The sequence below is a fragment of the Apodemus sylvaticus genome, chromosome 5, assembly GCF_947179515.1.
Source record: "Apodemus sylvaticus chromosome 5, mApoSyl1.1, whole genome shotgun sequence".
Lineage (NCBI taxonomy): Eukaryota > Metazoa > Chordata > Mammalia > Rodentia > Muridae > Apodemus > Apodemus sylvaticus.
In genome coordinates this window covers 18,561,839-18,589,838 of record NC_067476.1, presented here as the reverse complement: position 1 = coordinate 18,589,838, position 28,000 = coordinate 18,561,839, and the positions used below count along the sequence as shown (strand labels likewise).

General features: G+C 40.0%; 1 protein-coding gene across 2 annotated transcripts; it reads left to right on the top strand.

The window, feature by feature from the left end:
* Nucleotides 1-28,000, top strand: Ppp6c (protein phosphatase 6 catalytic subunit). Of its 2 annotated transcripts, none has more exons than XM_052182432.1 (7): nucleotides 1-195; nucleotides 14,015-14,110; nucleotides 17,802-17,867; nucleotides 19,671-19,812; nucleotides 24,390-24,469; nucleotides 24,632-24,841; nucleotides 27,197-28,000. In XM_052182432.1, the coding sequence occupies exons 1-7, from the start codon at nucleotides 121-123 to the stop codon at nucleotides 27,443-27,445; spliced, it is 918 nt and encodes a 305-aa protein (XP_052038392.1). In that variant the 5' UTR covers nucleotides 1-120; the 3' UTR covers nucleotides 27,446-28,000. The 2 variants fall into 2 exon arrangements, with proteins under 2 accessions (XP_052038392.1, XP_052038393.1); XM_052182433.1 differs by lacking the exon at nucleotides 1-195 and adding an exon at nucleotides 245-553.

The window sequence follows — 28,000 nt, the reverse complement described above, 5'->3', positions numbered from 1 at the left end:
TTCGCAGACGCCACTCACGGGTCGGACGTGACGTAAGGACGGTTCCGGCTTCGGCCTCCGCCGCTGCCTCCGCTACTACAGCCGCCGCCGCTGCTGTTGCCGCGGCTTGTTCTTCCTAAAATGGCGCCGCTGGATCTGGACAAGTATGTGGAGATAGCGCGGCAGTGCAAGTACCTTCCAGAAAACGACCTGAAGGTGAGCCGGGCCGGAGGCCGTCCAGCTTGCGAGGCAAGCCCCTTCCGGCCGTGGGGCTCCCGCCGGCCCGCCCTTCTCCCTCGGCGGGATCCCTACCGGGCGCCCGATCCTGGCGCGGCGGAGGGCGCTCCGCGGTGTGAGAGGACCGGGTCCGAGGCGGCGTGACGCGGAGAACCAGGGGAGCCCGAATCCCCCGAATGCTGTCCAGTTCTCTGAGGGGAGATCCCGGGGGATGTCACGATCCCCTGGCCCCCACGGACTCCGAGCTTAAAGACTCTCACTCCAACTCGCCCGGTCTCCGGGAGACGGAGCCCGGCCGAGCGGGCAGTGCTCCCGGGATGGGGTCCTCCCAGCAGAGGTAACAGGAGCTGCTGTCTGCTCCAGGGACGCGGTCACAGTGTGTAAATCCCTGAGAAGTGGGAAGCCGGCGGGCGGGATCGATGCGACCATAGCGGGAGAGAATGACAAGTCGCCCCCGCTTCACCACTCCCCTGAATTGCTTGTTAGGAGTGGTAGTTTTCTTCTGACAATTTGGATGTGCATCCCATTTCTTAGCACGTTGTTGAGCTGTTTCAGTGAATAAGTCATTCCCTTGTAACTCAAGGTGTCATTTTCTTGGTTTTCCAAAGGAGGTCTTACTCAGTTCAGGTTAAGTGAATGAAGTAAAGGAAGTAAGCCGTTAGTATACCACTGTTTTCAAACGTATTTTGTTTCTGCAAAAACTAGTGCTTAGGACCACATTGGTGTTTATCCGATGGTTGCTAATGTCTGTTTTATTCCGTTAACTTTGATTTGCTATGAAGTAAGTCACTCTCCCTCATTTGAATTTTTTCATGCTGTTTTTATAATATTTTTAAGCCACGGGCTTAAAACAATTTATTTTTTCAAGAAAAAAATGCCTTTTTCTTAACTAATTCTATTTCTCTTGTGAAGGTTTTGCTCTGTGTCTGTTTTTCTGTCTCATCTGGTACATGAATTTTATATTTAAATCAGCCAACTATGCAAAATGCTTAAGACCTCATGTGTTGGTTGTGTGAACGTGCAAACCTTGTATTGACTTAACATACTGACTGCATGTGTTACATGATTGGTTCTTCATATTCAGCCACCTGAATCAGTCCTTTGCCTCTTCTTTCCGCTTGGTAACTTTGTTTTGCCTTGTTTTTGCTTTCTTCCTGACATGAGATCTTAAGATAGTTCTTGCTGGGGCTGAAGAGATGTCTTCAGTGGTTAAAAGCACCGGCTGGCCGGGTGGTGGTGGTGCTCGCCTTTAATCCCAGCACTTGGGAGACAGAGGCAGGTGGATTTTCGAGGCCAACCTGGTCTACAGAGTGAGTTCAGGACAGCCAGGGCTCTACAGAGAAATCCTGTCTCAAAAAAAAAAAAAAAAAAAAAAAAAAAAAAAAGAGCATTGGCTGCTCTTCCAGAGGACCTGGAAGTTCTATTCCCAACAAGGACTTGATGGTTTGTAACATCCTGTAACTCCAGTTCCAAGGGATCTGATGCCCTCTTCTGGCCTTTATAGGCAAACATGGATGCAAGCAAAACAGTCATACACATAAAATATAAATAAATCTTAAAAAAAATGTTCATGGTGGCCTCCAACCCAGGATGTACCTGAGGATGGCCTTGATCCTGATCGTCTTGCTTCTACTCCCCAAATGCTGTACCCTAACCAACATGCCTGGCTTTTTCTTTCCAGTCCTTTTTTTTTTTTTTTTAATAAATAAGATTTGTTTTTAATTAGTTGGGTGGTGGGTTATGTGCACATTTGCCTTTGGAGGCCAGAGGCACCGGGTGACCTGAAGCTGGAGATGCAGGCAGCTGTGAGCCAAAAGATGTGGGTGACGGAAACTGAACTCAGGTCCCCTGTACAGGCCCAGCTGCAGAGCCAGCTCTCCAGACCTTAGATGCAGATATTTTGATACAGGGTATCATGTAGCTTGCCTTGAACCCCTGGTTTTCCTGCTTCTACCTTAATAGTGGTTTATTTTATTGTAGTGTGAGGTTTGAGCTGAATTTTTTTAAAAGATTTATTTGTTGTTTTTTATTTATGTATATGTATGTGTACCTGTGTGAATTTATGTGCACCATGTGTATGCTGGTGCTGGCAGAGGCAGAGAGCAACCCTATCCCATGAAATTGGATTTATAGGTGGTATGAGCTACCAGATATTTGTGCTGGGAATTGAACATGAGTCTCTTCTGCAAGAGCACTAAACTCTTAATTGCTGAGCCATTTCTCCTGTTGTGTGCTTTTTTAATTAATTAATTAATTTGTTTTGTTTCTCAAGACCTTTTCTCCGTGTGGTCCTGGGTCAAAGTCACAAAGACCTAGCTGGCCTTGAACTCCGAGATCTTCCATGTGTCTTTGGATATAGGTACATGAGTGCAGATGCCTTCAGAAACCAGAGGCATTAGAAGCTGAGGTTATAAGCTGGAGGCTCTCTAAAGCTGAGGTTCAAGCACTTGTAAGCAGCCTGGCATGGGTGCTGGGAATAGACTGCGGGTTCTCTGAAAAAAATAGTATGTGCTTTTAACTGCTGTGTCATTTCTCCAACCCCCGAATGTATCTGTTTCTTACTAGACTTCCCCACTCCCCTAAATTCTTAACTACTGGGGAAGAAACTCTAACTTCTCTGTATATTCTTCAAAAAAAGTTTCCTATCCTGGAAACAATCTTATCAGATTGATTTGCTTGTACAGCCAGTCTCAGATATAGTCTCTGATATATGGTTGCTTATTTGTGCAGATAGGCTTTTGTTGAGGTTTGGTGTGTTGCTATGTGTTGTAATTCTGTATCCTAAGGTCTAGTCACCTTAAGACGGGTGAATTCTCACATATGGCAGCTTTTTTTTTTTTTTTTTTGTGCAAACCTTGCTCCTTAATTTAAAACTATCAGTTGAGTAAAGATGCCTACTGTCTGTAGCAAACGAGAGGTAGGTGGAGCTTCAGTTGCCAGGCTTGGGGTCTGAGGTAGGCCAGTTGGAGTAGGAGCTGCCCAGGCAGAACCCGGCAGGTGATATCTCAGAGTTACTGACAGGGAAGTAGACAAACTAGCAGAGAGGGTTGATAACTGCCCAGTTTTAATGCTTTAAGACTTACTATAAATGCAAGTTTGTGTCTTTTATTTGGGAAATAAATGATCTAAGGTGGGTAGAAACCCCCAAATATTATACTACAAAAGGGTTTTCCCTGAAGTCCAGTCTTCCCTAGAACTCAACTATGTAGCCCAGCCTAGCCTTGAGCTAACTGCAATTGCAGTCTTCCTGCCTCTTGTCTCCTGAGTGTTGGAATTACAAATATGAGTCAGCATTCTTGACTATCTAGTGTTTAGCTAGTTTTAGTGGCAAATCATTTAGTTCAGAACGCAGAAGGAAGAGGCAAGTGAATCTCTGAGTTTTGAAGCCAGCCTGGTCTACATGGTAAGTGCCAGCCCAGTGAGGGCTTTGTAGTAAAATTCTACCTCAAATAGGAAGAAAGGGAGGAGGGACGGGAGCAAGGGAGGTAGGAAAAAAGGACAGAAGAGAAATTCAGTTTTATTTATGCTCCTGGTGTACGTAATGAGTTCGGGAGAGGAAAAAATAAATTTTTATTTTTGTTGCCTGGCATAAAGTACAAACTAAAAATAGGTAGTCCAATGAAGTATTCTAGGACATTTTATTTATTTATTTATTTATTTATTTATTTATTTATTTATTTAATATATATGAATGTTTTGTCTGCATATATGTATCTGTACCATGTGCATGACTGGTGTCTGTGAGAGTCAGAAGAGGGCTTCAGCTCTCCTGGAATTAGTGTTTCTGGAAGGTTACCAGCCACTGTGTGGGTGCTGGGAACTGAACATGTGTCCTCTGCAAGAACAAGAAGTGCTCTTAACTGCTGAGCCATCTCTCTAGCCCTGAGTCTTTTAAGAAAAATTGTATGATCTTATTTTATGTGTGTGGATATTTTTTACTTGCATGTATGTCTGTATACCATATGCATACAGGCCATAAGAGGGCACTGGCTCTCTTGGGGCTGGAGTTACAAATGGTTGCGAACCACTAATAGGTCCTGGGAATTAAAAGCAGATCCTCGGGAAGAACAACCAATGTTAACTACTGAGCCTTCTCTCCAGTCACTGGCACTATCTTTTTTTGAGGTCTTAATGCCAAAATAAAAGATTCTACCAGAGGAAGGAAAGAAATAATTAGAGACATTTAATAAATATTATAGAAAGTTTTTTCCTGGAATTAGACTCTAGTTTATTACTATTTTTAATTATGTAAACATGTGTGGGTATGTGCATGTGTGGGCAGGTGCCTGAGGAGACCAGAGATTGATCCCATGGAGCTGGAGTTACAGGTCATTGTGAACTAGCTGATGTATGAATTTGGATCCTCTCCTAGAATAGTATGCTTTAAAAAAAAAGGGATATAGTTTTATTTTATGTTTATGAATGTTTTGCTTCTGTTGTATGTATGTGTGCCATATGCATCTAGTGCTCATGAAAACTAGAAGAAAGCATCAGATACTCTAGAATTGGAATTATAGACAATTGTACACTGGCCTGTGGCTTCTAGGAGCTGAACCTGGATTCTCTGCCAGAGTTGCAAGTAGTTAACTGTAGAACTATCTCTCTAGCCCCTTATTGTATTTTTAAGTTAATTAGAAGTTGGCGGCATTAAAGAAAATTATATTTCTAAATGAATTTGTAGTACTCTGACTGAATTGGAAATGGTTAGATCACTAGTGCCAGGTGTATTGAAGGAAGGAAGGTGGGCAGACATTGGTGTAATGTCTTAAGGAAGACTCTACAGAATACAACAAAAAATACAAATTTTCTAAGCTGTGGGTGGGTGAGTACATTCTAATACATGTGTATGCACATATGTGTTGAGGCCAGAAGTCAACCTCAGGTGTCTTCTTCAGTCATTATCCTCCGTGGATTTTTTAGTTTGGTTTGGGTTTGTTTGGGTTTTTTTGATGTTTAATTTTGTTTGAGACAGAGTCTTTTACTAGATCTAGTGCTCCTAGATTCTGGTAGGCTGAAAGTACAGATTTCATACCTGGTTAAGTAGAAAAATGAATAATAGTGGTAAATTATAGTATATAATTTAATATAATATATAATATGAAAATTGTAAATAATAATAAACCTAAGAGGTTTCATCTTCTGTTATGTTGGGAATCAAACATAGCACCCTGTGCTTGCTAGGTAAAACCTCTGTCACTAAACTATAATCTGAATCATGTAATTTCTTACCCTTACTTTTGGAGAGAGATCTAATTCTAGAGAGATGGCTCAGAGATTAAAAAGTGCCTATGTTCAACCCCAGCACCTGTATGGCAATTCACAACCATCTGTAATTCCAGTCTTAGACGATCTGAAGACATCATCTGGCCTCCTTAGGCACTGAGCAAATGTCTTCATGCCCATAGTGCACAGACATACATTCAAGAAAAATACACATAAAATAAAGAAGATTTTTTTTTTTAAAGCATTTGGAGAGGATATGGAGTACCCCAGGTGGTAGAGTATTTGCTTAGAATAAATGGAGCAATTGACTTGATCCCCAGCAATGAATAAAACCAAACTTGGAGGCAGAATCAGGAGGTTCAGAATTTCAGGGCCATCTTTATATAACAAATTTGAGGCTAGTCTGTACTACATGAGATCCTATCTCAAAAAATAAAAATTGAGGAAGGGTTCTCTAGCTATAAAATTGAGATTTGTCTCCTCTCTCTTTGAGTTTTTGAGATGGGATCTTGCTATGTAGCCCTAGCTGGCCTTGAACTCACAGCAGTTATCCTCATTGGTCTTCTTGTCTGGGATTACAAGTGTGCATCACCTTGTCTGGCCACCATGCCAGGCTATACTGTGCTTTTTGTTTAATGTTTGAAGAGTGCTTTCTAGACCCTTTTTTGTAATGCCTGGCAGCTTGTTTAACTGTTTAGCTTCAGAGTCATCTTCTTCTGTGTCATTTTAAAATATTCTGTAGCAATACTGACTAGTATAAACACAATGCTTTTAATTTTTTAGTAACATTTTCTGTAACATATAAAAATAAATAAAAGCATCTGGGGAGCTAGCTGTCCTTAAGTGTGTACTGTTCACATACAGGACCCAAGTTTGGGTCCCAGAGCCCAGGTTGTACTGGTCACAAGCATCTGTAATTCCACCTACAGGGAGTCTCTAATACTCATTCTGGAATATGCACTTATGGGTGCTTACCATTACACTCATATGCACATGGTGAAAATAAGCAGAGGCAGGTCTCGAGTTCACAGCCAGCCAGGCAACACAACCTTGTTTCAAATAAAACAAAACAATAAATTAGAATAAAATATATCTTGGGACTGTGGAGGTAGCTCTTGGATTCAGAGAGCTTGATGCTTTAGGCAGAGGACCTGAGCTTGGTTCCCAACACTTGTTCACAGTGGGTGATTCACAACTGCCTGTGATTCCAGCGCTACAGGGACTCAAGGCCTCTGGCATTTTGGGACACCTGCACTCAATGAGCACAGACCCATATCATACACATAATTTAAAATAATTAATCTTTTTTAAAGCAGTTAAAATGAATATTGATAACAATTTCAAGTATGTATGTCAGAGAGACATAGAAACCAGGCTTTATACATACTACACAAGACCTGACTACTGAGTCTGTCTTTCTCTGTGTCTCTGTCTCTCTCTCATGTACATGTGTGTTTCCAGACTTACTTAAACTTGATGTAACTAAACAAGTTCTGGGATTACAGGTATGGAATGCCATGCCTAACTATTTTCTTAAGTAGCCTCTTGTATCAAATACTATGTCATGTGAGTACCAAGGATAGAATTAGATGCATCTTTTTCTCCCTTTGGAGGTCTCTCAGTATAATAAAAGATTAGAGAGATAAAGAAATTATCCTTATACAGTATAGCAGGTACTCTAATAGAAGGCTAAACTCAGAGCCTTGAATGTGAGTTTGTTTCTGTTTTTAAGACAAGGTTTCACTTAACAGCTAGCCTTGTTTACAGTAGTCTTCCTGCTTCTGCTTCTCTGGTACTGAAATCACAGGTATGTACCTGAGTTACATCTACACACACACACACACCCATGTTTATGGATACTAGAAAAATCTAATTTTGAGATATTGTTAGTATATGGCTAACTAAAAGAAAAGTCAATTTAGAGACAACTATTACAGAGATACATCCTTTGTTTTTGGAACAGGGTCTCACTATGTAGCCCTGGCTGGCCTGGAACTTGCTAGGTGGCCTAGCCTAGTTTCAAGCTCAAAAGAGATCTACTGGCCTCTGCCTCCCAAGTATTGTGATTAAAGGCCTGGGCTCTATGCCTGGCTGTAGAGAGATACTGTTTTGGAGGTGGGTTTGTTTGTTTGTTTGTTTAGTTGGTTGGTTGGTTGGTTGGTTGGTTTGGTTTGGTTTGGTTTGGTTTTTCAAGACAAGGTTTCTCTGTGTAACACCTCTACCTGGAACTTGCATTGTAGACCAGGCTGGCCTCAAATTCACAGAATTCTGTCTCCTGAGTGCTGGGATTAAAGGTGTGGGCCACCACGTGGGACTAAAGATATATTGTTTTATGTGGTAAGAATATGACAAAATCTTAAAGGTGTCTGAATGGAATTTGAATATCTGAATGATTATTTTGAAGGAATACTCTTGAGAGGTTTTTTGTTTTTTGTTTTTTTTTTGTTTGTTTGTTTTTTTGTTTTTTTTTTTTTATGGGCAGTAAAAGGGAGGTTTTAGAAATAATATTCTGGCAACATTAGGGACCATGGACTGGAATGAGACATGACTGTCAGAAATAGGTGTAGTAGTGAAGGCCTGTAATACCAGCACCTAGAAGATAGAGACAGGAGGGTCATGAGTTCAAGGTCTTCTTCAACTATGTAAAGAACCTGGGCTACATGACAACAACCATATATATATATATATATATTTATAATTTTGAGGGTCAAGAGGGAACGGGAAGTCAGGAGCAGAGAATAGAAGAGGAGACCATGAATATATATTTTGAGGAAGATATAGAGAAGAGAAAGAGGATGTGCAGGGTGACTCCCAACATGTTGGAATAATAAATTCCTCTTGCTTTTTACATCAAAAGGGGATTTCCTAAGAGTGGGTCCATGAAACTGTTATTGTCTGAGGATTAAGAATTAGTTAAATGTCATCCTGCACCATCTTGCAGGTGGAGAGAGCGCCTACGATGGGCTAGAGGCTGAACATGTGGAGCAAATGGGTGTGCGCACCAATCATGGTCGGATGCCTACACTGAAGTCGTGGGTCTCTGGGAACTGGTCTGGGGCACAGAGACAGCCTTTGACTGCCACCCACATCTGCTCACTGGCATGTTGGCCAAGGCCTCTGACTCGGTGGCAGTCCTTGGGCCTGTAGCCTGGCTTTCCCTTTTACAATCTGAAACCCCTGACCCCAAACAAGTATGTGAAGCTGAAGGTGGGGGAATCACTGCACTACACCATGCTGCACACTCACAGGGACAGGACACCATTCTCAAGGCCATGTTCAGCAGCCATGTGGAGGTTGGATGCTGATTAACTGGAGTGGCTGCCACTTTGGTACAATCCTCAACTACCTGAGGGACAGGTCGGTGCCACTGCCTGAGTGGACCAGAGAACTCAGGGAACTGCCAGGTGAACCCTGATACTACCTGGTACAGGCCTGATTGAAGACTGAGCTGGTGCTGCAGTGTTACCTTATTGTTCTACCTGGTCTGGAATTTGCTATTGACCGGACTGGCCTTAAACTCTAGAGAGCTGCTCCCCTCCTGAGTGCTCGAATTGAAGCTGTGCCCAGCTTCCACCTTACTTCTTGACACAAGGTCCCACTGAAAGAGAAATTCACTGGTTTGTCTAGGCCTCCTGGCCAGTGAGCTCAAGGACTTGTCCATCTCCACTTGAGTGGTGAGATTACAATGTATGCCATGAGCTAGCAATCTGAGCTCAGGTCTTCATGATTGCTTGATATACTTATTGACTGAATTTTATTGATCTCTCCAGTCCCACCAGGTATTATTTTTAGAGCAGTATTACCAACTATAGAAATTTAGGGAGTAGATCACCAAAAAAATAAAGCATCAATTTTTTCCAGGTTTGTATGTATGCATGTATATGCATGTGTATGTCTGTTTCACTAAAATGTGGCCATGTTGTATGTACTGTTTTATATACTGCTTTTAGTTTTTGACATTGTTAATAATTGTTATCTTTCTATATCAATAAAACTCTACTCTTAAAAAAAGAATTAACTGGCCAGACAGCGGTGGCGCATGCCTTTAATCCCAGCACTTGGGAGGCAGAGGCAGGCGGATTTCTGAGTTTGAGGCCAGGCTGGTCTACAGAGTGAGTTCCAGGACAGCCAGGGCTACACAAAGAAACCGTCTCAAAAAACAAAAAAACAAAAGAATAAACTGAACATGATAGGGAGAGGAACTAATTTGCCTTGAATTTGAGATAAGATTTTTTTAGGTTGTGACTGAGAAGCCAAGTTTTCCACAAATCCAACAATAAACAAGGCTCTGAAGGGTTTGGGAGAAGGAAAGCTCATGTCTTCCCCGGGGTGTGCCTAGGTTTATGAGGCCACTGCAGTGGGGTTGCTGACTTACATAGGGTATATTCTGAAGTTTCAGACTTGTCTTTATTTGTGGGTACTTGATAGGAACTTACATGCTACTTCTGTACAGCTTTTAGTCCTAGAGATTGAAGCCAGGACCCTGTGATGTTATCCCTAGCTATAAGCTCCTGCCAAATCAGAGATGAAAGCTAATGCTGAGAGACACTGCTGTCTAAATCCTCACTTGGGATTTACAGGACTCGCATTTATAGGAAGCAGTTATAATCTTACTCTACTAGTCAGCATACCTGGGTTAGATGAAGGAAAAAGAATCTGTCTAGGTAGTTGACTTGTCTTCTCCAGGCTGTCAGCCTTTGAGGTTGACAAGGCTTCTTGGTGATGTTCTTTAGTTCATGGTACAGTGTATGGAATGGAGTGTGGGCCAGTTACCAGAACTTGGAGTTCAGGAGTCATTATGGGCTATGAGATCCAGCCTCAGTTGGGTATGAATGCTAGAATATTGGAATGTGGAAACTGTGGAGCCTTTCAGGATTCCATTAAGATTATGATCCATTTCAAAACATTTATTAAATGATAACTTGTTTTGTTACAGAAAGGATAATGGGTGTTTTCCAAAGATGTGCTCAATAGAGTAGTAAAAAGAATAATTAAGGAAAAACAAGTCAGAAAATAAGTTAAGTTGGAACCATGAAACCACTGGTATATAAAATAAATACTGCAATGACCAGGTCACTTTCTAAAAATTACACACTTAAGCATTCTAGAAGCTGACTGACTAATATTAGAATGTAAGTTTTTTTTAAGTTGATATAAGCCAGGAGTAGCTACTCAAGGAAAGCACTGTCCCTGATAGAGGGAACAGAGGCATTCCTTCTTAAGTCTTCCCTAAAGGTTTGGTCACAGTCTCTTGTATGACATGTTTATAGTCCACACAGTAACACACTCAGTGGAGGCTTTATTCAATGGTGAAAACATGTTACTACAGATTGGTTGCATGGCATCGAAGTATAATTCAGAAGACAAGAACAGGTGAGAAGGAAGGTAGTACGGTAAGAGTGAAGATAGGCCTCCCTAGCTCAGAGACTCTTAAACCTTCACTCACAATCCCTTTTCATCAGAGAATTCTATGAAACTCCTGGAATACAGGTATGTAAGTTAGTCATTTTTATTTATACTTATAAAAATTACTTTTAAAATTACTTTAAAACAAGTCCTTAGAAGCCAGGTGTGGTAACACACACACCTAGCACTTAGGAATCAGAGGCCTGCAGATTCCTGAGTTTGAGACCAGCCTGGTATAGAGAATTCTGGTCTCCAGAGTGAGTTCTAGGACAGCCAGGGCTACACAGAGAAACCCTCTCTTAAAAAGCTGTCATCAGAAGGAAAGGAGAAAGAGGAAGAGGGAAGGAAGGAAAGAGAGAAGACAAAAGAAAAAGTAGTAGTTGTTGCCATTCTTGGTGTGCATGTAATTTTATCACTTATTTAAGTGGAAGAAAATTTGCATACTAATAAAATGAATGTGCTTGTTTATAAGTCTAGAGAGAATATATGATACCTTAAGATATTTTCTGCTTTTTCATTGTTTTTTTTTTTTTTTTTTTTTTTCTTGTTTTTTTTTGGTCTTTTTGTTATTTTGTCTTTTTTTTTTTTTTTTTTTTTTTTTTTTAACAGAGCTGAGGACCGAACCCAGGGCCTTGCGCTTGCTAGGCAAGCGCTCTACCACTGAGCTAAATCCCCAACCCCTTTTCATTGTTGATGGATAGATATTTTGATGTTATAATGATAAGAATGCCACTTTATATAAATGCATAGTATAGAATTGCAGAACTGTTTGAGAAGCTTTTGGAAATTCTGGTTCTGTCGTAATCCCAAAACAAAGCTAACTTAGTGATTTTAAGAAATGAAACTAAAGCCAGACATGGTGTTGTTTGCTTTTGATCCCAGCCCTTGGAAGGCAAAGGCAGGCGATCTCTGTGAGTTGAAGCCTAGCCCGGTCTACATAGGGAGTTCCAGGAAGCTAAGACCCTGGAGAGGGGAGGAGAGGAGAGGGAATAAGAGAGGGAGAGAGAGAGAGAGAAAGAGAGAGAGAGAGAGAGAGAGAGAGAGAGAGAGATCTCAGGAGGAGGGGGGAAGAATTGAAACTAAAGTTAACCATTCAAGACTCCTCATTCCCTTCCTCTCCCTCTTCCACGTTGAAGTGCTGGGATTATATATGGTAGTGAGGATCAAACACAAGGCTCTGCAGATATTCAGCTGTAAAATCAGTTGTTTCCTCCCGTCCAGAGCTCCTGGAATAAGGACTCTAAGACTCAAAGTCTACAAACATCTTGGCCATGAGCTTTGGCTTCTTCCCCAACTAGCTCATGAATTACTCATCACGTTGTTGTGTTCTAAATTCTACCAGGTGGCTGGTTACCTCCGCTCAGCTCCTATGCTCCTGTGCTTCTGCCCATGTTTCCAGGCTAATCCTCTCCTCCTCTCTTCTACTCCTATTTTCTGCCTCAGCTACAGGCCAATCAGCTTTTATTGACAGATGCTGCATCCATATAGTACACAAGAGCTTTTCTCTACATTCCACAGGCACTGCTGAATGAACTGCATCCTTAGCTCTGCCTTTACTGCATTCTAACCTTTTTGTATTTGCATATAGTTTTTAAATCTTATATTGTACTCATTGTTTTATTCCTTCATTGAACTACTTTAATTATAGTAGCCTTAGAATATATAGTAGCCTCTTAATAACTGATGTCAATAACCTTAATATCAGTATTAGTTTTGCAAAATTAGTCTAGTAAATTTTACAGGTATTTTTTTCCTCCAGATAAAGTTAGTAGTTTCTAAGTTGTCCTGCCATCCAGTCCTGCCAGGGAAATCACTGTTAGTTAAAATGATGCTAGGCTTCCATATTAATGATAAGGATTTCAGCCTGATGTATTAAGCAACATCCAACAAGCAGTGAACTTTCCACATTTCTTCTGAAACGTGATTACCCCTCCCCTCATTCCTTATGCCTAGGAGGTGACTGATACTGAGGGTTGCTCACTTAGAAAGCATTGACACTCAGGCTCTTCCTGTTCTGTATTCTTTTTCTTTTCTGCAATGTGCTTATACTGACTGCCTCGCCTAAATGTTTACTTAAGGAGACTGGTTTTATTATCCTTCATTTTCCCTGAGAAGCTTGAGGCTAACTGTAAGCTTAAGATACTTGCAAGAGGTCACAGTTAGTTCAGCAATGAGACCAAGATCTGACCACAGTTCATTCTGCTTCCATAACCTGTGTCCTAAATTAGTTTTCTGTATTCTTAATAGCCATGAAAGAACTGCTAGCCAGACGGACTCCATTTATAGACTAGAGACGCATACATGTTTTAAATGAGAGAACTACTCTATGCCTAATACTTTCCACCACTAAGAGGTAGCCTTTACTGCAGTTAAAATAGAATCCATAGTTATAAATATAAATCAGATTATATTAAATTTAAACCAAAAATAATTCTTGGTGATCCCAGACACATTAAAAGATACATATTAGAATCCATAGTTATAGATATAAATCAGATTATATTAAATTTAAACCAAAAATAATTCTGGGTGATCCCAAAATAAAATTCACAGACCACATGAAGCTGGAGAGTTGGTTCAATGGTTAAGAATGTTGACTGCTCTTCCAGAGTACCTAGGTTTAATTTCCCATCTACCAACATGGTGTTTCACTACCGTGTGTAACTCCAGTTCCAAGGGATCTGATGCCCTCTTCTGGCCTCCACAGACGCCAGTTGTGCGTGTGGTACATAGACATACATGCAAGCAAAACACCTATGCATGTATGTCTATGTACCACATAGGCTTCCCATGGGTTACAGGTGTGTGCTTTTATCTGCTGATGTAAACAAAAATTAAATTTCTTTTTATTTTTTATTGAACGTATAATACAGTTTTGTTTCCTATCAAAAAGGAAGGACTGGAGGTTTGGGAAGCTACAGAATTGACTCAGTAGTCAAAACCACTTGTTGGTCCTGCAGAGCACATGGGTTTAGAACAGCACCTCACAGTATTAATTTCTGGAGGTCTGTAGGCAGGCAAATGGTACATGCAGGCAAAATACTCATGTAATAAAATGTTTTTAAAAGGAAATTTGTTTTTAAAAATTAGTCCTTGGGATGTTTTTATTTTTGACCCTTCATTTTAAAACTTGTAAAACTTGTCATTTTTCTTCCCTTTCTCTTCCCAGCGGCTATGTGACTATGTTTGTGATCTGCTCCTGGAAGAGTCGAATGTTCAGCCAGTGTCAACACCAGTAACAGTGTGCGGGGACATACACGGACAGGTAAATTTCACAAGGACGTTTTAGGATTTGTACTGTCAGTGATCACTTGTTTCTAATTTGTGCTGCAAGATACACAAAACAAAACCCAGCTGGTGGTTAGGTGCCATGGGTGGTTTCTGGGTCACAGTACTGGCAAATAAAAGCAGTGGTCAAATAGTTCATGAACTTCTTTTGAATTCCACTTGTGAAATATGCAGATTGCTGTTGTTCTGTAGAATAATGTGGGGTATTCTGTGAGGGTAGAAGATGCAAAATATAAACATAGACACTCATAGTAATTACAGTTAACATGAGATGGTTTGATTTTAAGTACTTTCTTCTTGATCACTCAATTATGTCTTATTAAAATATGCTAATTTCTTTAGTGAGAATAGCAAAAGTTCAGAAGAGAAATATTGCATAATCTTGTAACAAGTCACTGGTAGAATGAGATGAAAAAGATTTAGGGAACCTGGAGGGGGAGCTGGCAGAGGGACTGGAGGAGCAGAGGGGCATTGTAACCCCACTGGAAGAACAACATAGGCTGGCCTGACCACCCAGTTCTCCCAAAGTCTAGACCACCAACCAAGGAGTGGACCAGGAGAGACCCATGGCTCCAGGTACATGTGTAGCAGAAGATGGCCTTGCCCGACAGCAGTGGGAGGGGGGGACCTTGTTCTGGGGAGGTTTGATGCCCCCAGGGTGGGGGGGATGCTAGCGGTGGGGTAGGAGGGGGGGGAGCACCCTCATTACAGGTGAAGGGAAGGAAGAGGGTGTATGGGGGAGGGGTGGTAGTGTAGGGGTAACCAGGAAGTGGGATATCATTTGGGATGTAAACAAAGGGAATGATTAATAAACAAAAAAGGAAAAAGAAAAAGATTTAGTTCATTTTTTTTCCATTGGGACTGTAAGATCTGGAATACCTGCTAACTTTTTTTATTCATTTTATTTTTTTAACTTTTTTATTATTTTTAATTGTGTGCATGTTGTGTAATGTAATGTGCATGTGTATGCAGGTGCCCTTTGAGGCCAGAGGAGTTGGTCTCCTGGAGTAGGAGTTACAGATGGTAATGAGCCACTTGATATGGGTGCCAATAATTAAACTCTGGTCCTCCGGAAGAGTGGTGCAGGCTGTTAACCCCTTAGCCATCTCTTCAGCCGACACCTGCTGGCTTTGTTTCTAAGAATTCTGAAGCACTGACTGGAGATTACACTTTGACATTAGATTGTACTGTCAGTGCTCCACCTCTGATCTAACATTACTTGACTCTGTAGAAGTTCATCACCAGGAACCCTGCTGTGTACTTGCATTGTAATTGGGACTGTAGGACCTGGAATATGTTAATGAACCATCACTCTACCACTCTACTGACTCTCTGCAAGTTCCCTTCCTAATGTGGTGGTGGGGGGTGGGGGGACGGATGTGTCTAATTTGTTCCTGAATAGAGGCTGCTTCATAAATTTCAAAACAAAACAAAAATTTAGCTACCTGCAAAGCTATTTCCTTTTTGCTTTTTCAAGCACTTTTCTAGACAGTGGCAGTCCTACCTTAGCTGCCTAAGTACTAGGATCATAAATAGGAGCTTCTTCTATTTGTATTTTGGCTTTTTTTTTTTAAATGTATATGGGTATTTCTTCTGCACACCTTGTGCCTATGGAAGCTGAAAGATGGCATTGGATTTCTTAGAACTGGAGTCTGGCATTACAGCTGGTTGTTAGCTGCAGTATAGGCGCGGGGACCTAAAGCCAGGTGTTCTGAAAGAGCAGCCAGTGCTCTTAATTTCTGAGTCATCTCTCCAGCCCCTCTTGGTTTTTTGAGGCCTGAAACTTGGGATCCTTTTGCCTCAGCTTATTAGTGGTAGCATAACAGGTGTGTGCCACCATACCATATGACCAAGACTTTTTAACAGGTAAAAAATAAATCTATGAGATTGCAGTCTTTAATTTCAGGATCAAGTTGTGATTCGAAATGAACATATTGGCAGTAACATGATGAGAAACATTGGCATTATGATCTAAGCAATAGATTATAGACTTCAGGGCTCAAAAACTGTGTGTGTGTGTGTGTCTGTGTGTGTGTGTGTCTGTGTGTGTGTGTGTGTGTGTGTGTGTGTGTGTGTAAAACATATAGTGCACAGGGTATGATGGTGCACACCTTTAATCCCAGCACTCTAAGTTCTGGGTTTGCATGGTTTACATAGTGAATTCCAGGACAGCTAATGACTATGTAGAGAAACCCTGCCTCAAAGAACCAAATACAAAAGAAACAACAACAAAACTTCTTGTGCTTTGCTTTGACTAAGGGGAGTGACACAAGTTTTGCTTAAGATTGTCCTCATTCAAGCGGTAAATATCTTTAGGAACTCTTGGTGCTGGAGGATGCACAGCTCTGGGCTGCTCCGTGGGCTGTGCTAGGGAGCACGCGTGAAGCCTGCCTGCTGCAGGCCACGGAGGTTTGTCTCAAGGAAAAGTGTTCATGGCTACTTCGAATCATGAGTTGAACAAAGCTGCTTGTAGAGGATACCCAGGAGGCCCCACCTACTCAGAGGAGAAAGGGGATAAATGGGGGAGGATTGTGGGAGGGAGTGACAGAAGGGGGCAGTGAGTAGGATGTAAAGTGAGTAAATAAATATTTTTTAAGCTGCTTTAAAAAAAATCTAATACTGCTTTTTATTTGAGAGAAAAGTGACAAACTATAGTTACTTAGACTTGGATATTTGTAAAGATGAAGGACGACATAAATTAGTAATTTGAAAGGAAACAGTTGACATTATTTGCTGCTAGTACAATATTTGAGTTTACTAATGAAAATTTTGGATTTGGAAAAGTTTCAGTATAATCATGACTCTAACACTTTTTCTTTTTTTAGGGGGCGGGGGTGCAGGTAGGGTTTTGAGACAAGGTTTCTCTGTATAGCCCTGGCTGTTCTGGAACGAACTCTGTAGACCTAACTCATTTTCTTAATATGAGGTCTTATTATATAGCTCCAGCTGGCCTTGAACTCACTATGTATGTAAACCAGCCTGGCTTAAAACTCCACCCACTTTTGCCTCTCAAGTGCAGGGATTAAAGAAGTGTCCTACAGTGCCTGAAAGTTTCTGATACTTCTTAAAGACTTTTCTAATAATTGGTGATGTTAGCAGATATTTCAGTGGCATATAAAGAAGTATCATTTCATATTCCTAATGACCATTGTGTCATTTATTCAGAGCAGGTGGCAGTAGGTTGGCCACACTGTTGTATGGTGTTACATTCATTCTAATATGATTTTAGATTTCATATGGTAAACTAATCTTTATTTTTCTTGCTGGATTAAAAGTAGAATAAAATAAAATAGTGTTAAAAGTAGAGTATGCACTATTATATGAGAATGCTAACAAACACTGCTCCCCTTGGTGAAGCAGAGGCAGAATTGCAAAATTCAAGGCTTACCTGGGTTCTCTGGAAAAGTAGCCAGTGCTTTTAACCTCTGAGCTACCTCTCAAGTCTCTACCAATTTGTTTTTCCATTCATGAACTAAAATTTTTGAAGACTTCTAAGTGGTTTTTAGGTTTAGGAATTAGATTCTTTGCAGTTTTGAATATAATTTATTTCTTCTTTCAAATGGAAATATTTGAAGTCTATTAAACTGTCTCTTTACATATCTTAATCCAAATTTATCTTACTCTTGCATAAGAATTTGTAATTAGCGTACATTGCTTTTCTTTTACAGTTTTATGATCTTTGTGAACTGTTCAGAACTGGAGGTCAGGTTCCTGACACAAACTACATATTTATGGTATGTAAACACTACTAATACCAAGTGCTTATTTAAAATAAAAGGACCTAACTTATTACATGAAAATTCTATAATAATTGCTATTTAAATGTATGAAAAGGTGAGTGTACTTTTCTATATATTGTCATATCTTCCAGTTGCATGTAGTTGTTCTATTTGTAAACCACTGTATAAATAGGACTGGTTGTCACAGCAGTGTGGCAGGAAGACCACATGGAGCCCCTATTCTAGTCTGTAAATGGATGAATACATGCAAGGATAGTTTGTTCTATCATACTTTTTCTAATACAAACTTGCTATTATGGTGGATTTTTTTAACTTTCCTTTTTGAATATAATGTTGAATTTTTTTTTTTCTGAGTCTTAGTGTCTTTGTGTGTGCACGCATGGAGGCCATTGACAGCCGTAGACATTGTTAGGTGCCATCATTAGGTGCCATCGCCTGCTCTTGAGAGAAGGTCTCACTTCCTGGAACTCCCTAAGTAGGCGTAGCTGACTCACAGCAAGTCCCAAGTTCTTTCTGCCTGTGTCCCCAGTACTAGATTATCAGAACGTGGCACCATGCCTGCTGTTCTATGTAGATTCTGTGGATTGAGTTTTAGTATGGCCTCATACCTACGCTTTATCCACTAAGCTATCTTTCCAGCCCATTAATAAAAAAATGTATATGAGTGTTTTGCTTACATGTGTGTCTGCACCACATGTGTAGCTTATGCCTGAAGAGGTCAACAGAGAGCATGGGATCCTCTGGAACTTGAAGTGCACATGGTTGTGAACCACATGTGGGTGCTGGGAATTAAACCCATGCCTTTTGCAAGAACAAGTGCCTTTACAAAATTCTCCTAATTATTTTTAATATTTTAAGTTTTTAAAAAAAATTTTTTTTATGTTTATGGGTGTTCTGCCTGTATGTATGTCTGTTACCACATGCATGCTTGGTGCTCATGGAGGCCAGAAGAAAATGTCAGATCCCCTGGCACTGGAGTTACAGATGTTGTTAGCTATTATGTGGATGCTGGCAATAGAACTGGGGTCCTCTGGGAAAGCAGTCATTGATCTTAACTACTGAGCTGCCTCTCAAACTCTATTATGATTTTTTTAAAGCTATTTTTGAATATTGGTATATTATTGGTCTAAGTCAGACATTAGCTGGCAGTGTAAATAGTATTTTATATATGTAGGGGTTTTTTCTGTTGTTGTTTGTTTGTTTGTTTGTTTGTTTGTTTTGTAAGGGGGTCTTACTGTGTTGTCCTGGCTGACCTGAAGCTCTCTAAGTAGACCAGGCTTACTTTCTGATTTATTGTCTTGAAAACAGAATCTTGCCTGGTGGTGGTGGCGGCGGCGCACGCCTGTAATCCCAGCACTCTGGGAGGCAGAGGCAGGTGGATTTCTGAGTTCGAGGCCAGCCTGGTCTACAGAGTGAGTTCCAGGATAGTCAGGGCTATACAGAGAAACCCTGTCTCGAAAAAACCAACTCCAAAAAACAAAAAAAACCAAAAAAAGAAAGAAAGAAAGAAAACAGAATCTGTTTCTGAGGCAGAAACCCTGGATTCCAGCAGGCTAGCCAGCTGGCGGCTCCTAGGCTTTACCCACCTTCTCCGTGCCCAGTGCTTGGGTTACAGGCATGTGCAGCCATCTTTACATCCATGTTAGGGATCAGAGCTCCTCAAGCTTGTAGAGAAATAACTCCTGTTTTTAAATAATATCTTACGAAATTGTTTTTTAAAGCAATGTGCAGGTATTGTTGTTCTTTTGGGCTGCTGGGCTATTGTACAGTTTGTAACTATAAACTTTTACTTTACAGGGTGATTTTGTAGACAGAGGTTACTATAGTTTGGAGACCTTCACTTATCTTCTTGCACTAAAGGCTAAGTGGCCTGACCGTATTACACTTTTAAGAGGAAATCATGAGAGTAGACAGATAACACAGGTGTATGGATTTTATGGTAAGACCTTCTTTTCTCTGATTCTGAGTGGTATTTTGCTTTTGGGGGATGGGGGAGTTGTATAACTCATATATGTATTTTGATTTGACTTGTTTTGTTTTGTTTTGTTTTTGCTCTACTCCACATTTCCCCAATCAACTGAAAATCTTGCCATATTGTGAAAGGCTGAATACTGTAACTAAGGCTTTGGTATACATCTTTTTAAATTAATGTAAAAAAGGAATGTAATACTAAGTTTCCCTCTTTGTCATCACTGATTGCTTGTCAAACATGCATGTGGTGGGCCTGTGAGGTGACCCAGTGGGTAGGCACTCACTGCTAAGCCTAGTAACCCTGGTTTGATTGCCAGGGCCTACCCACATGGTGGACTGAGAGAAGGTCATTCTCTGACCTCCACATGTGCATTCTACAACATAACTTCCAGGACACACAGAGAATGAATAAACAACATTTTTAAAAAATTATTGTATGATCTTTAATTATGTTTAGATTTGTGTGTGCATGTGTGTAGGTGTATGTACATGAATGTGTTCAGGTGTTCTTAGAGTCCAGAGGCATTGGTTCCTCCGGAGTTCCAGTTATGAGTTGCCTGATGGGTACTGGGAATTGACTCCAGTCTACGGCTCATTCTTAACTGCTGAGCTATCTTTCCAACACCAATTTAAAAAAAAATAATAAATGTAGATTGCTAGATCTCACTTCAAACATTGTAATCAAATTCACCACAGGACTGTACAGAGTACTGAAGGTGGGTACTGTGCACATTAAACCTGGGGTTTATCTGCACGTGGCCCCATCTGCACCCCTTCTCCTCGCCTCTTCTTTTGGTCAGTGTGGGCAATTGAATCCAGAACCTATGTAATCTAGGGCCGGTACTCTACAACTGAGCTGGATCCCCAGTCCTTCCTTAATGCTATGCTGTGTTCTTAGCTGGCTTTCTTACTTCCTTAATCTTTTAGTGGTTTTGTTTGTTTTTGACAGGCTATCTCCATAGAGAACCATAGAGGCCCAAAGTGGCCTAGAAGTTACTGTCTTCCTGGGGGGCCTTGATGACATGCCTTTCTGTGGTAGTCTCCTAAATGCTAAGATTTTGAAATGTTTGGAAAACATGAGATTTCTTTAGGATAAGACACAAATCTTAACAGTTATGTTATATATATATAATATATAATTTCATTATATAATATATAAAATACAATTTTTTAAGATTTATTTATTTTCTTTAATGAGTACACTGTCGCTGTGTTCAGACACACCAGAAGAGGGCATCAGATCCTATTACAGATGGTTGTGAGCAACCATGTGGTTGCTGGGAATTGAACTCAGGACCTCTGCAAGAGCAGTCAGTGCTCAACTGCTGAGCCATCTCTCCAGTCCATAAAATATAATTTTTATATAATATATATAATATGTAGTCAAAAAGTAATTTTGTATACAGATTGAGTATCTCTAATCTGAAAATTCACAACCCCAGGTCATCATCTGTAAAGTCTGAAACTTTGAGCACCACTGTGACACTCAAAAGTTTCAGATTGTGGATCTAGCACTTGAAAGTTTCAGATTTTCGATACTTTTGTTTCATGTAGGGCACATGCCCAGGGCATACAAAACCAACACTTTGTCACTAAGCTACAACTCAAGCTCAAACTGAAATCTGAAATGCTATGAAACACAACCCTGTTTGTTTTTTTTTCTTCTTTGTTTCTGGAGTTTTGAGATAGGATTTTGCTACATAGATCTTTCTGCTTGGCCAGGCTGGCCTTGAACTCTCGGGGAGTCTTACTGCCAGCCTTAGTCTCTTAAATGCCTGAGTACTCACATGGGAAGAAATATTTCAGATAAGACATATGAAACGTTTGTTTGTTTAGTTGACAAGAATCTTATTCTGTAGATCAGGCTAGCTTAGAATTCACTGTATGTCTCAAGTTAGCCTCAAACATTCAGTAATTCTCCTAAATTACTGAACACTTATTTATTTACTTACTTACTTACCCATTTATGGACAGGGTCTCATTCTGTAGCCCAGGCTGGTCAAAAAGTCAGGTCCATAATGGCCTTAAAATTATGGTAATCCTCCTGCCTTAATCTCCCAGATTCTGGGATTATAGATATATATCCTTTATTTGTTTGTTTGTAGGTTTGTTTGGTTTTTTTATTTTGTTTAGTCAGGATCTCTCTACCTAGCTCTGGCTGTCCTGGAACTATTTTATCAAGCTGGCCTTGAACTCAGATCTGTCTGCCTTTATGTCTTGAGCACTGATTTTAAAGGTGTTGGCCACAACATCCTGCTTATTTGTTTTAAAGGAATGTGAAAATAAACATTTAGAACATCTGTGTGTGTGTATACTAGTGCTAATGTGTTTGCACCATGGCCATGTGTGGAGGTCAGACATAGTTTAAATACTTTATAGTAGTTGGTTCTTCAAGATATGAGTTCTGGGGGTTAAACTAGGTTGTCAGTTTGGTTGTATCCTAATCTTTATTTAAAAATATGTAAGAGAGAGAGAGAGAGAGAGAGAGAGAGAGAGAGAGAGAGAGAGAGAGAGAGAGAGAGAAGTGTGTATTTTAATATGCTCACCATTACATCCCTGGATGGCTTAGAATTTCCTGTGCAGACCTCCATCAGATCTACCTGCCTGTGCCTCCCAAGTACAGGAATTGAAGACATGCACCACCACATCTGTACTTTATTTAAGATTTGTTCATTTTTGCCGGACATGATGGCACATACCTTTAATCCCCTTGGGAGGCAGAGACAAGCAGATGTCTGTGAGTTTGAGACCAGAATGGTCTGTCTACAAAGGGAGTTCCAGGATAGCCAGGGCTCTGTTACACAGTAAAACCTTTTCTCAAAAAAACACAAACCAAAAAGAAATTATGTGCATTTTTATTTTATGTGTCTGAGTGTTTGCTTGAGTGTATGTCTGTGCATGAGGTATATGCTGTAAACTGAATACAGGTCCTTTGCAAGAGCATTGAATGGCCTTAGCTTCTGAGCCCTCACTCCACAACCTCCCAGTTTATTTTCAGCCTCCCAATACTTATTTTTAGTGTGATTCCATTGTAATTGAGGTCATTTATAAAATTTGCTGTGCATGTTACTGTGATCCTTAAAAGATTTAGCTTTTTTTTTTTTTTTTGGCAGCATTTTAAATTTTAGACTTAGATTACAGATACTCAAAAATATGTGTATAAGAAAAAAAAAAAACGATAGAGAAATGTTTTATGTGTGTAATTACACCACTGCAGTCTTCAGTGTAGGGCAAAGGAGTAAAAAGGCAGAGGGAATAAGATCTTTCAGTCAGTATGTTTTGGCTGAAAGGAATTCTAACAGTACCAAATTTGGTGTTGAATTTTTTCTTTCTCAGAAGTGTGTTCAGCTAGTAGTTTTATCTAACAACAAGGTAAGTAGTTACTCAGGGGAAAGATAATTTTAATTACCATGGGATTTACAGTGCTTTAAGGCCATAAATAGCTATTAATTATATTGGTTGCTTAATTCATACTGAAAACATATACTGGAGGCTTGAATTTGTTTAATTACATTTATGTGTGTGTGTGTACATGCTCACGTTTTCCTATAAATGTCTATGAGAATGTATGAACCTGGGCTGTGGTAACTCATGCCTTTACTCTCGGGACTCAGGAAACAGAGTGGATCTCTTGAGAATGTGTGTGCATATATGTGTGTATGTCAGTGGTCAGAGGACAACCTGAAGGACTTCTTGGTTATTTGTCTCTACCGTGTGGATTTTGGGGTTCAAAGTCAGACCATCAGGCTTGGGGGCAAATGCCTTTAACTAGTAAGCCATCTGACCCTTTCTGAGTCTAATCAGTTCTGCCTGTTAGAACTTGACTAGATGTAGAATTTAGTTGCAGTTTTCAGAAGTTATCTCAAGAGACAACTTTGCCCTGAGGAAGGTTGGATAGGAATTACTTATGCTCCTATAATTAAGAGTTCTCAAGCTTATTTGACTTGATTATCCTCCTAGAATAAGGCATTCATATTAAAGGAATGCACTGTTTTATAGAGTTATTTGGTGTTAATATAACTGACCAAAGCATTGGTTTGAGTTATGTGAAATCAATAATTTGCTTCCTCTTGATAGCATTTTGGTTAATATTTCCAACTTTATTTTAGGGTCATTCCTGGAATGAAAAAGATTATAATTTCTTTAGAGAACATAGTGTTTAAAGATTTATTTATCTTTTATTTTATGTGCATGAGTGTTTTGCCTAAATGTTGTGTGTGTACCACATTTGTGCCCTGTGCCTGCAGAGGCCAAAAGAGAGTACAACATCCAGTCACTGGAACTAGGGATAGCTTTGAGCCATGTGGCTACTGAGAACTGAACCAAGGTCTTCTGCAAGAGCATCAAGTGCTCTTAGCAGATGAGCCATCTCTCCTGCTCAGTCTTATTGTTTATATGTATGTGTACGTGTACTCTAGATTGAACTGGGGTTTAACGTGCAAGGAAAGCACCTGCCTCTGAGCTATATCCCAGGCAGTCTTCATTAGGATATGTGTATTCTTAGATAATAGCTTTCATTAATGAGAACATTTGTTTTCTTCACAGATGAGTGCCAAACCAAATATGGAAATGCTAATGCCTGGAGATACTGTACCAAAGTTTTTGACATGCTCACAGTAGCAGCTGTAAGTTTATATGAATCTCTTAGAGCTTCAGATACTTTCTTGCCAGTAACATTACACTTTTTTAGCAGTCGTGACCATTTACTTAGTTTTAGTATTTATTGTTGAATTATACATGACTAAATTTGAGTTTATAATTATCCTTTGTTATTCTTTTTTTTCTAGTTAATAGATGAGCAGATTTTGTGTGTTCATGGCGGTTTATCTCCTGATATCAAAACACTGGATCAAATTCGAACTATTGAACGAAATCAGGAAATTCCTCACAAAGGAGCATTTTGTGACCTGGTGTGGTCAGATCCTGAAGATGTGGATACTTGGGCAATCAGTCCCAGAGGAGCAGGTTGGCTATTTGGAGCAAAAGTCACAAATGAGGTAAAGATAAGAATTTTGGAAAATAATTCTTTGATTAGTAAAAGAATAATGGTGAGCTCATCTATTAAACTCATAGCCTAATTTATTAAAATTATGGTTGTTATTGGGTATCCGATTTCTACTGTAGTTAATTGATTTATGCTTCCTGAATAGTTCAATGAGATTATTAGTGAAAGTACCTATTCCAGCATTATCTGCTGATATTATTAAAATAATAGTTAAATAACAGGATCACCAAAACAAGATAGCAACTTTTTTGTTTTTTTGTCTTAATGGCAGGTCATATACCCTGAAACATACATATATTCTGACAGTCTAATCCCGGTTGAGTTCAAATTTTATTTTACTTATTTTTTTTAAAAACAATTTTTAAGCTGTTTGTTTGTTTGTTTGTTTGTTTGTTTGTTTGTTTTGAGACAGGGTCTGTGTAACTCTGGTTGTCTGAACTCACTATGTAGACCAGGCTGGCCTCTAACTCATAGAAATCTGCCTGCCTCTCCCCCCCACCCCACCCCACCTTCAGTAAAGGTGTGCACCACTATGCATGGCATAATCTTTATTTTTTTATTTATGTGTGTAGATTGTTTTGCCTGTATCTCTGTCTGTGCAGCATGTGCATGAAATGCTTGAGGGCTCAGAAGAGAGTGTTAGGTCCTAGGACTGGGGTTGCAAGTGGTTTTGAGCTGCTGTGTAGTAGCTGGACTCAAACCCCTGTCTTCTGGGAAAGGAGCCATTGCTGTTAACCACTAAAACATCTCTCTAGTCTGATTTCAAATTTTAAAATAACACACATGAGAATCCAATATTGTTCTGAGTTCTGTACTGAATGACTAGGTGAAAACAAGAACCATTAGGATGAACAATTAGATAGTAATTATATAATATAATTTCTTGTTTAAAATTTACAAAACATACTATGATTACAATCTTTGATTTCTGATCATCTACAGTGCTGGGTACATGAATACAGCAACAGTTTTAAAATTCAGAAACTGTTTGCTAAAACTTTAGGGTAAATAAGTTACAAATAAGCTATACACAGAAATTCTGACATCTGTGTAGACTAGGCCAGCCTGGTCTACATAGTGAGTTCAGACAACCAGAGTTACACAGACCCTGTCTCAAAACAAACAAAAAGCTTTTATTTTATGACTACAGCTTTATCAAATTATGAGCCTAGTTGTCATATACACATACAAAGCGATGCATACGTCCAAAGAGCCAAGCACAAGTGTGTGAGCGAATAGCATTTGCAGGCACGGGGACGAGGCTCTGTCCAGATAGTTCCAACATAACGGAGCCAGAGATCCAGGCGCCGGGACCGTTGGGGTGCCCTCAATTACGGAAAGGTTTTACTCAGTCTGGACCTTTTCCTCCTTTAGGTTGTAAAGAAGGATAATTTCTTTGTGGCATGCAGTAAACCCTTATATAATAATATTGAAAGTAGAATTATTATGAAGCTATTAAGTAGAAAACCTTTGCTTTTTAATTGATAGTAATTATGTAATTATTTTCCCTAGAAATTTCTTTTTTTACCTGTGTAGCCCTGGATGTCCTGGAACTCACTCTGTAGACTAAGCTGGCCTCGAACTCAGAAATCTGCCTGCCTCTGCTTCCCAGAGTACTGGGATTGCAGGTGTGTGTCACAACTGCCCGGCTGATACAGTTCTTAACTAGGTTGTGGGAGCTGGTCTTAAACTCTCAGTTCTAGCGTTTTCTGTGGTGTTTGTTTGTTTGCTTGTTTGCTTGTTTGTTTATTTCTATGTGTGAACATGTTTTTGTGTGAACATGGTGTGTGTGTGTGTGTGTGTGTATACATGCTCACGCACACACACACACATACTTTTTAGAGGGATGTGAAAAAGTTATAGGACAACTTGTGGGAGTCAGTTTTCTCCTACCCTGTGGTTCTGGGATCGAATTCTTGTTATCAGGCTTGGTGATAGGTTCTTACTTACCTGTCTACCAACCTTCTCATCTAAATCATTATTATTATTATTATTATCATCACTACTACTATTACTACTACTACTACTACACTGTTACTATTACTGTTTTAAAGATGTGCTGTCTCTGTGTTGCAGAGGTAGGTTTCAAATTTGTGGGCACAAGTGATCCTCCTACCCAGCCTCCCAAGTAGCTGAGAGTACCGGTGGTAATTACTGCACTGGCCTCAGAAACGTGGAATTGTGCACCTTGTACTTCAAAATAGACTTGGGCCAAACTGACTGGAAACTTTGGGGATGATTATAGAATGTGGTCTAGAATCATGATAACTTTATGTGTGGTACTTGCTACTGGGAATGGTTATTAACCACTTAGATGAAATACTTACAAAGCTTTTCTAAATTTCAGTTTGTTCATATCAACAACTTAAAGCTCATCTGCCGAGCTCATCAGCTTGTGCACGAAGGTTATAAGTTTATGTTTGACGAGAAGCTGGTCACAGTGTGGTCTGCTCCTAACTACTGCTATCGCTGTGGAAACATTGCTTCCATCATGGTCTTCAAAGATGTCAATACGAGAGAACCAAAGTTATTCCGAGCAGTTCCAGATTCAGAACGTGTTATTCCCCCCAGAACCACGACGCCGTACTTCCTCTGAGGCCTTTGCCCTGCCCTGGCCCACCCGCCCACCCGCGATGCCCTCTTTCACCCTGACTTTCTTGTACCCTCTACAATATACTTTTTATTGAGCACTTTGCTGCTGAAATGCTGCCTCTTGCCTTTTTTTTTTTTTTAATTTTAAATTATCTAAATTTATTGTTTGTTATGGTGTCAATAGCAGTGTTTTTCTATCAATTTTGTCACTCATCCTATCCCCACCTTGGACTCGTTTGAGAAGACTTGAGAAATGTCTTAATACTCACATTGCTGCATGTAGCTCTTGCTTTTTTGCTGTTCTGGGGAGACAGGAAGCATTTCTTTTTTTAAAAAGCCAATTGACAATTACATGGAAATCCTCCTCATTTGTATCAGCCAGCCTTCTGTTTTTGTTTGGTAGGGTTTAAGAAATTTCAGCAGCAAAGTTGTCCAGTGGGCAGGATGGACTGCATATGCCTGAGTCGTGTACCTTGGTCCTGGCTGTAAACCTCACTGTCCTTTGTTGGATGATAATTTGATGTTTTAAAAGGGTATAAAATAAATTGGTCTAAAGGGC

What these genes read in the sequence shown, in the direction of transcription:
- Ppp6c (XM_052182432.1), top strand. Translation starts at nt 121, where the DNA reads ATGGCGCCGCTGGATCTGGACAAGTATGTGGAGATAGCGCGGCAGTGC. An exon ending in TTCCAGAAAACGACCTGAAG is followed by an intron (nt 196 to 14,014) that starts GTGAGCCGGGCC and finishes TTCTCTTCCCAG; the next exon opens with CGGCTATGTGACTATGTTTG. An exon ending in ACAGGTGTATGGATTTTATG is followed by an intron (nt 19,813 to 24,389) that starts GTAAGACCTTCT and finishes TTTTCTTCACAG; the next exon opens with ATGAGTGCCAAACCAAATAT.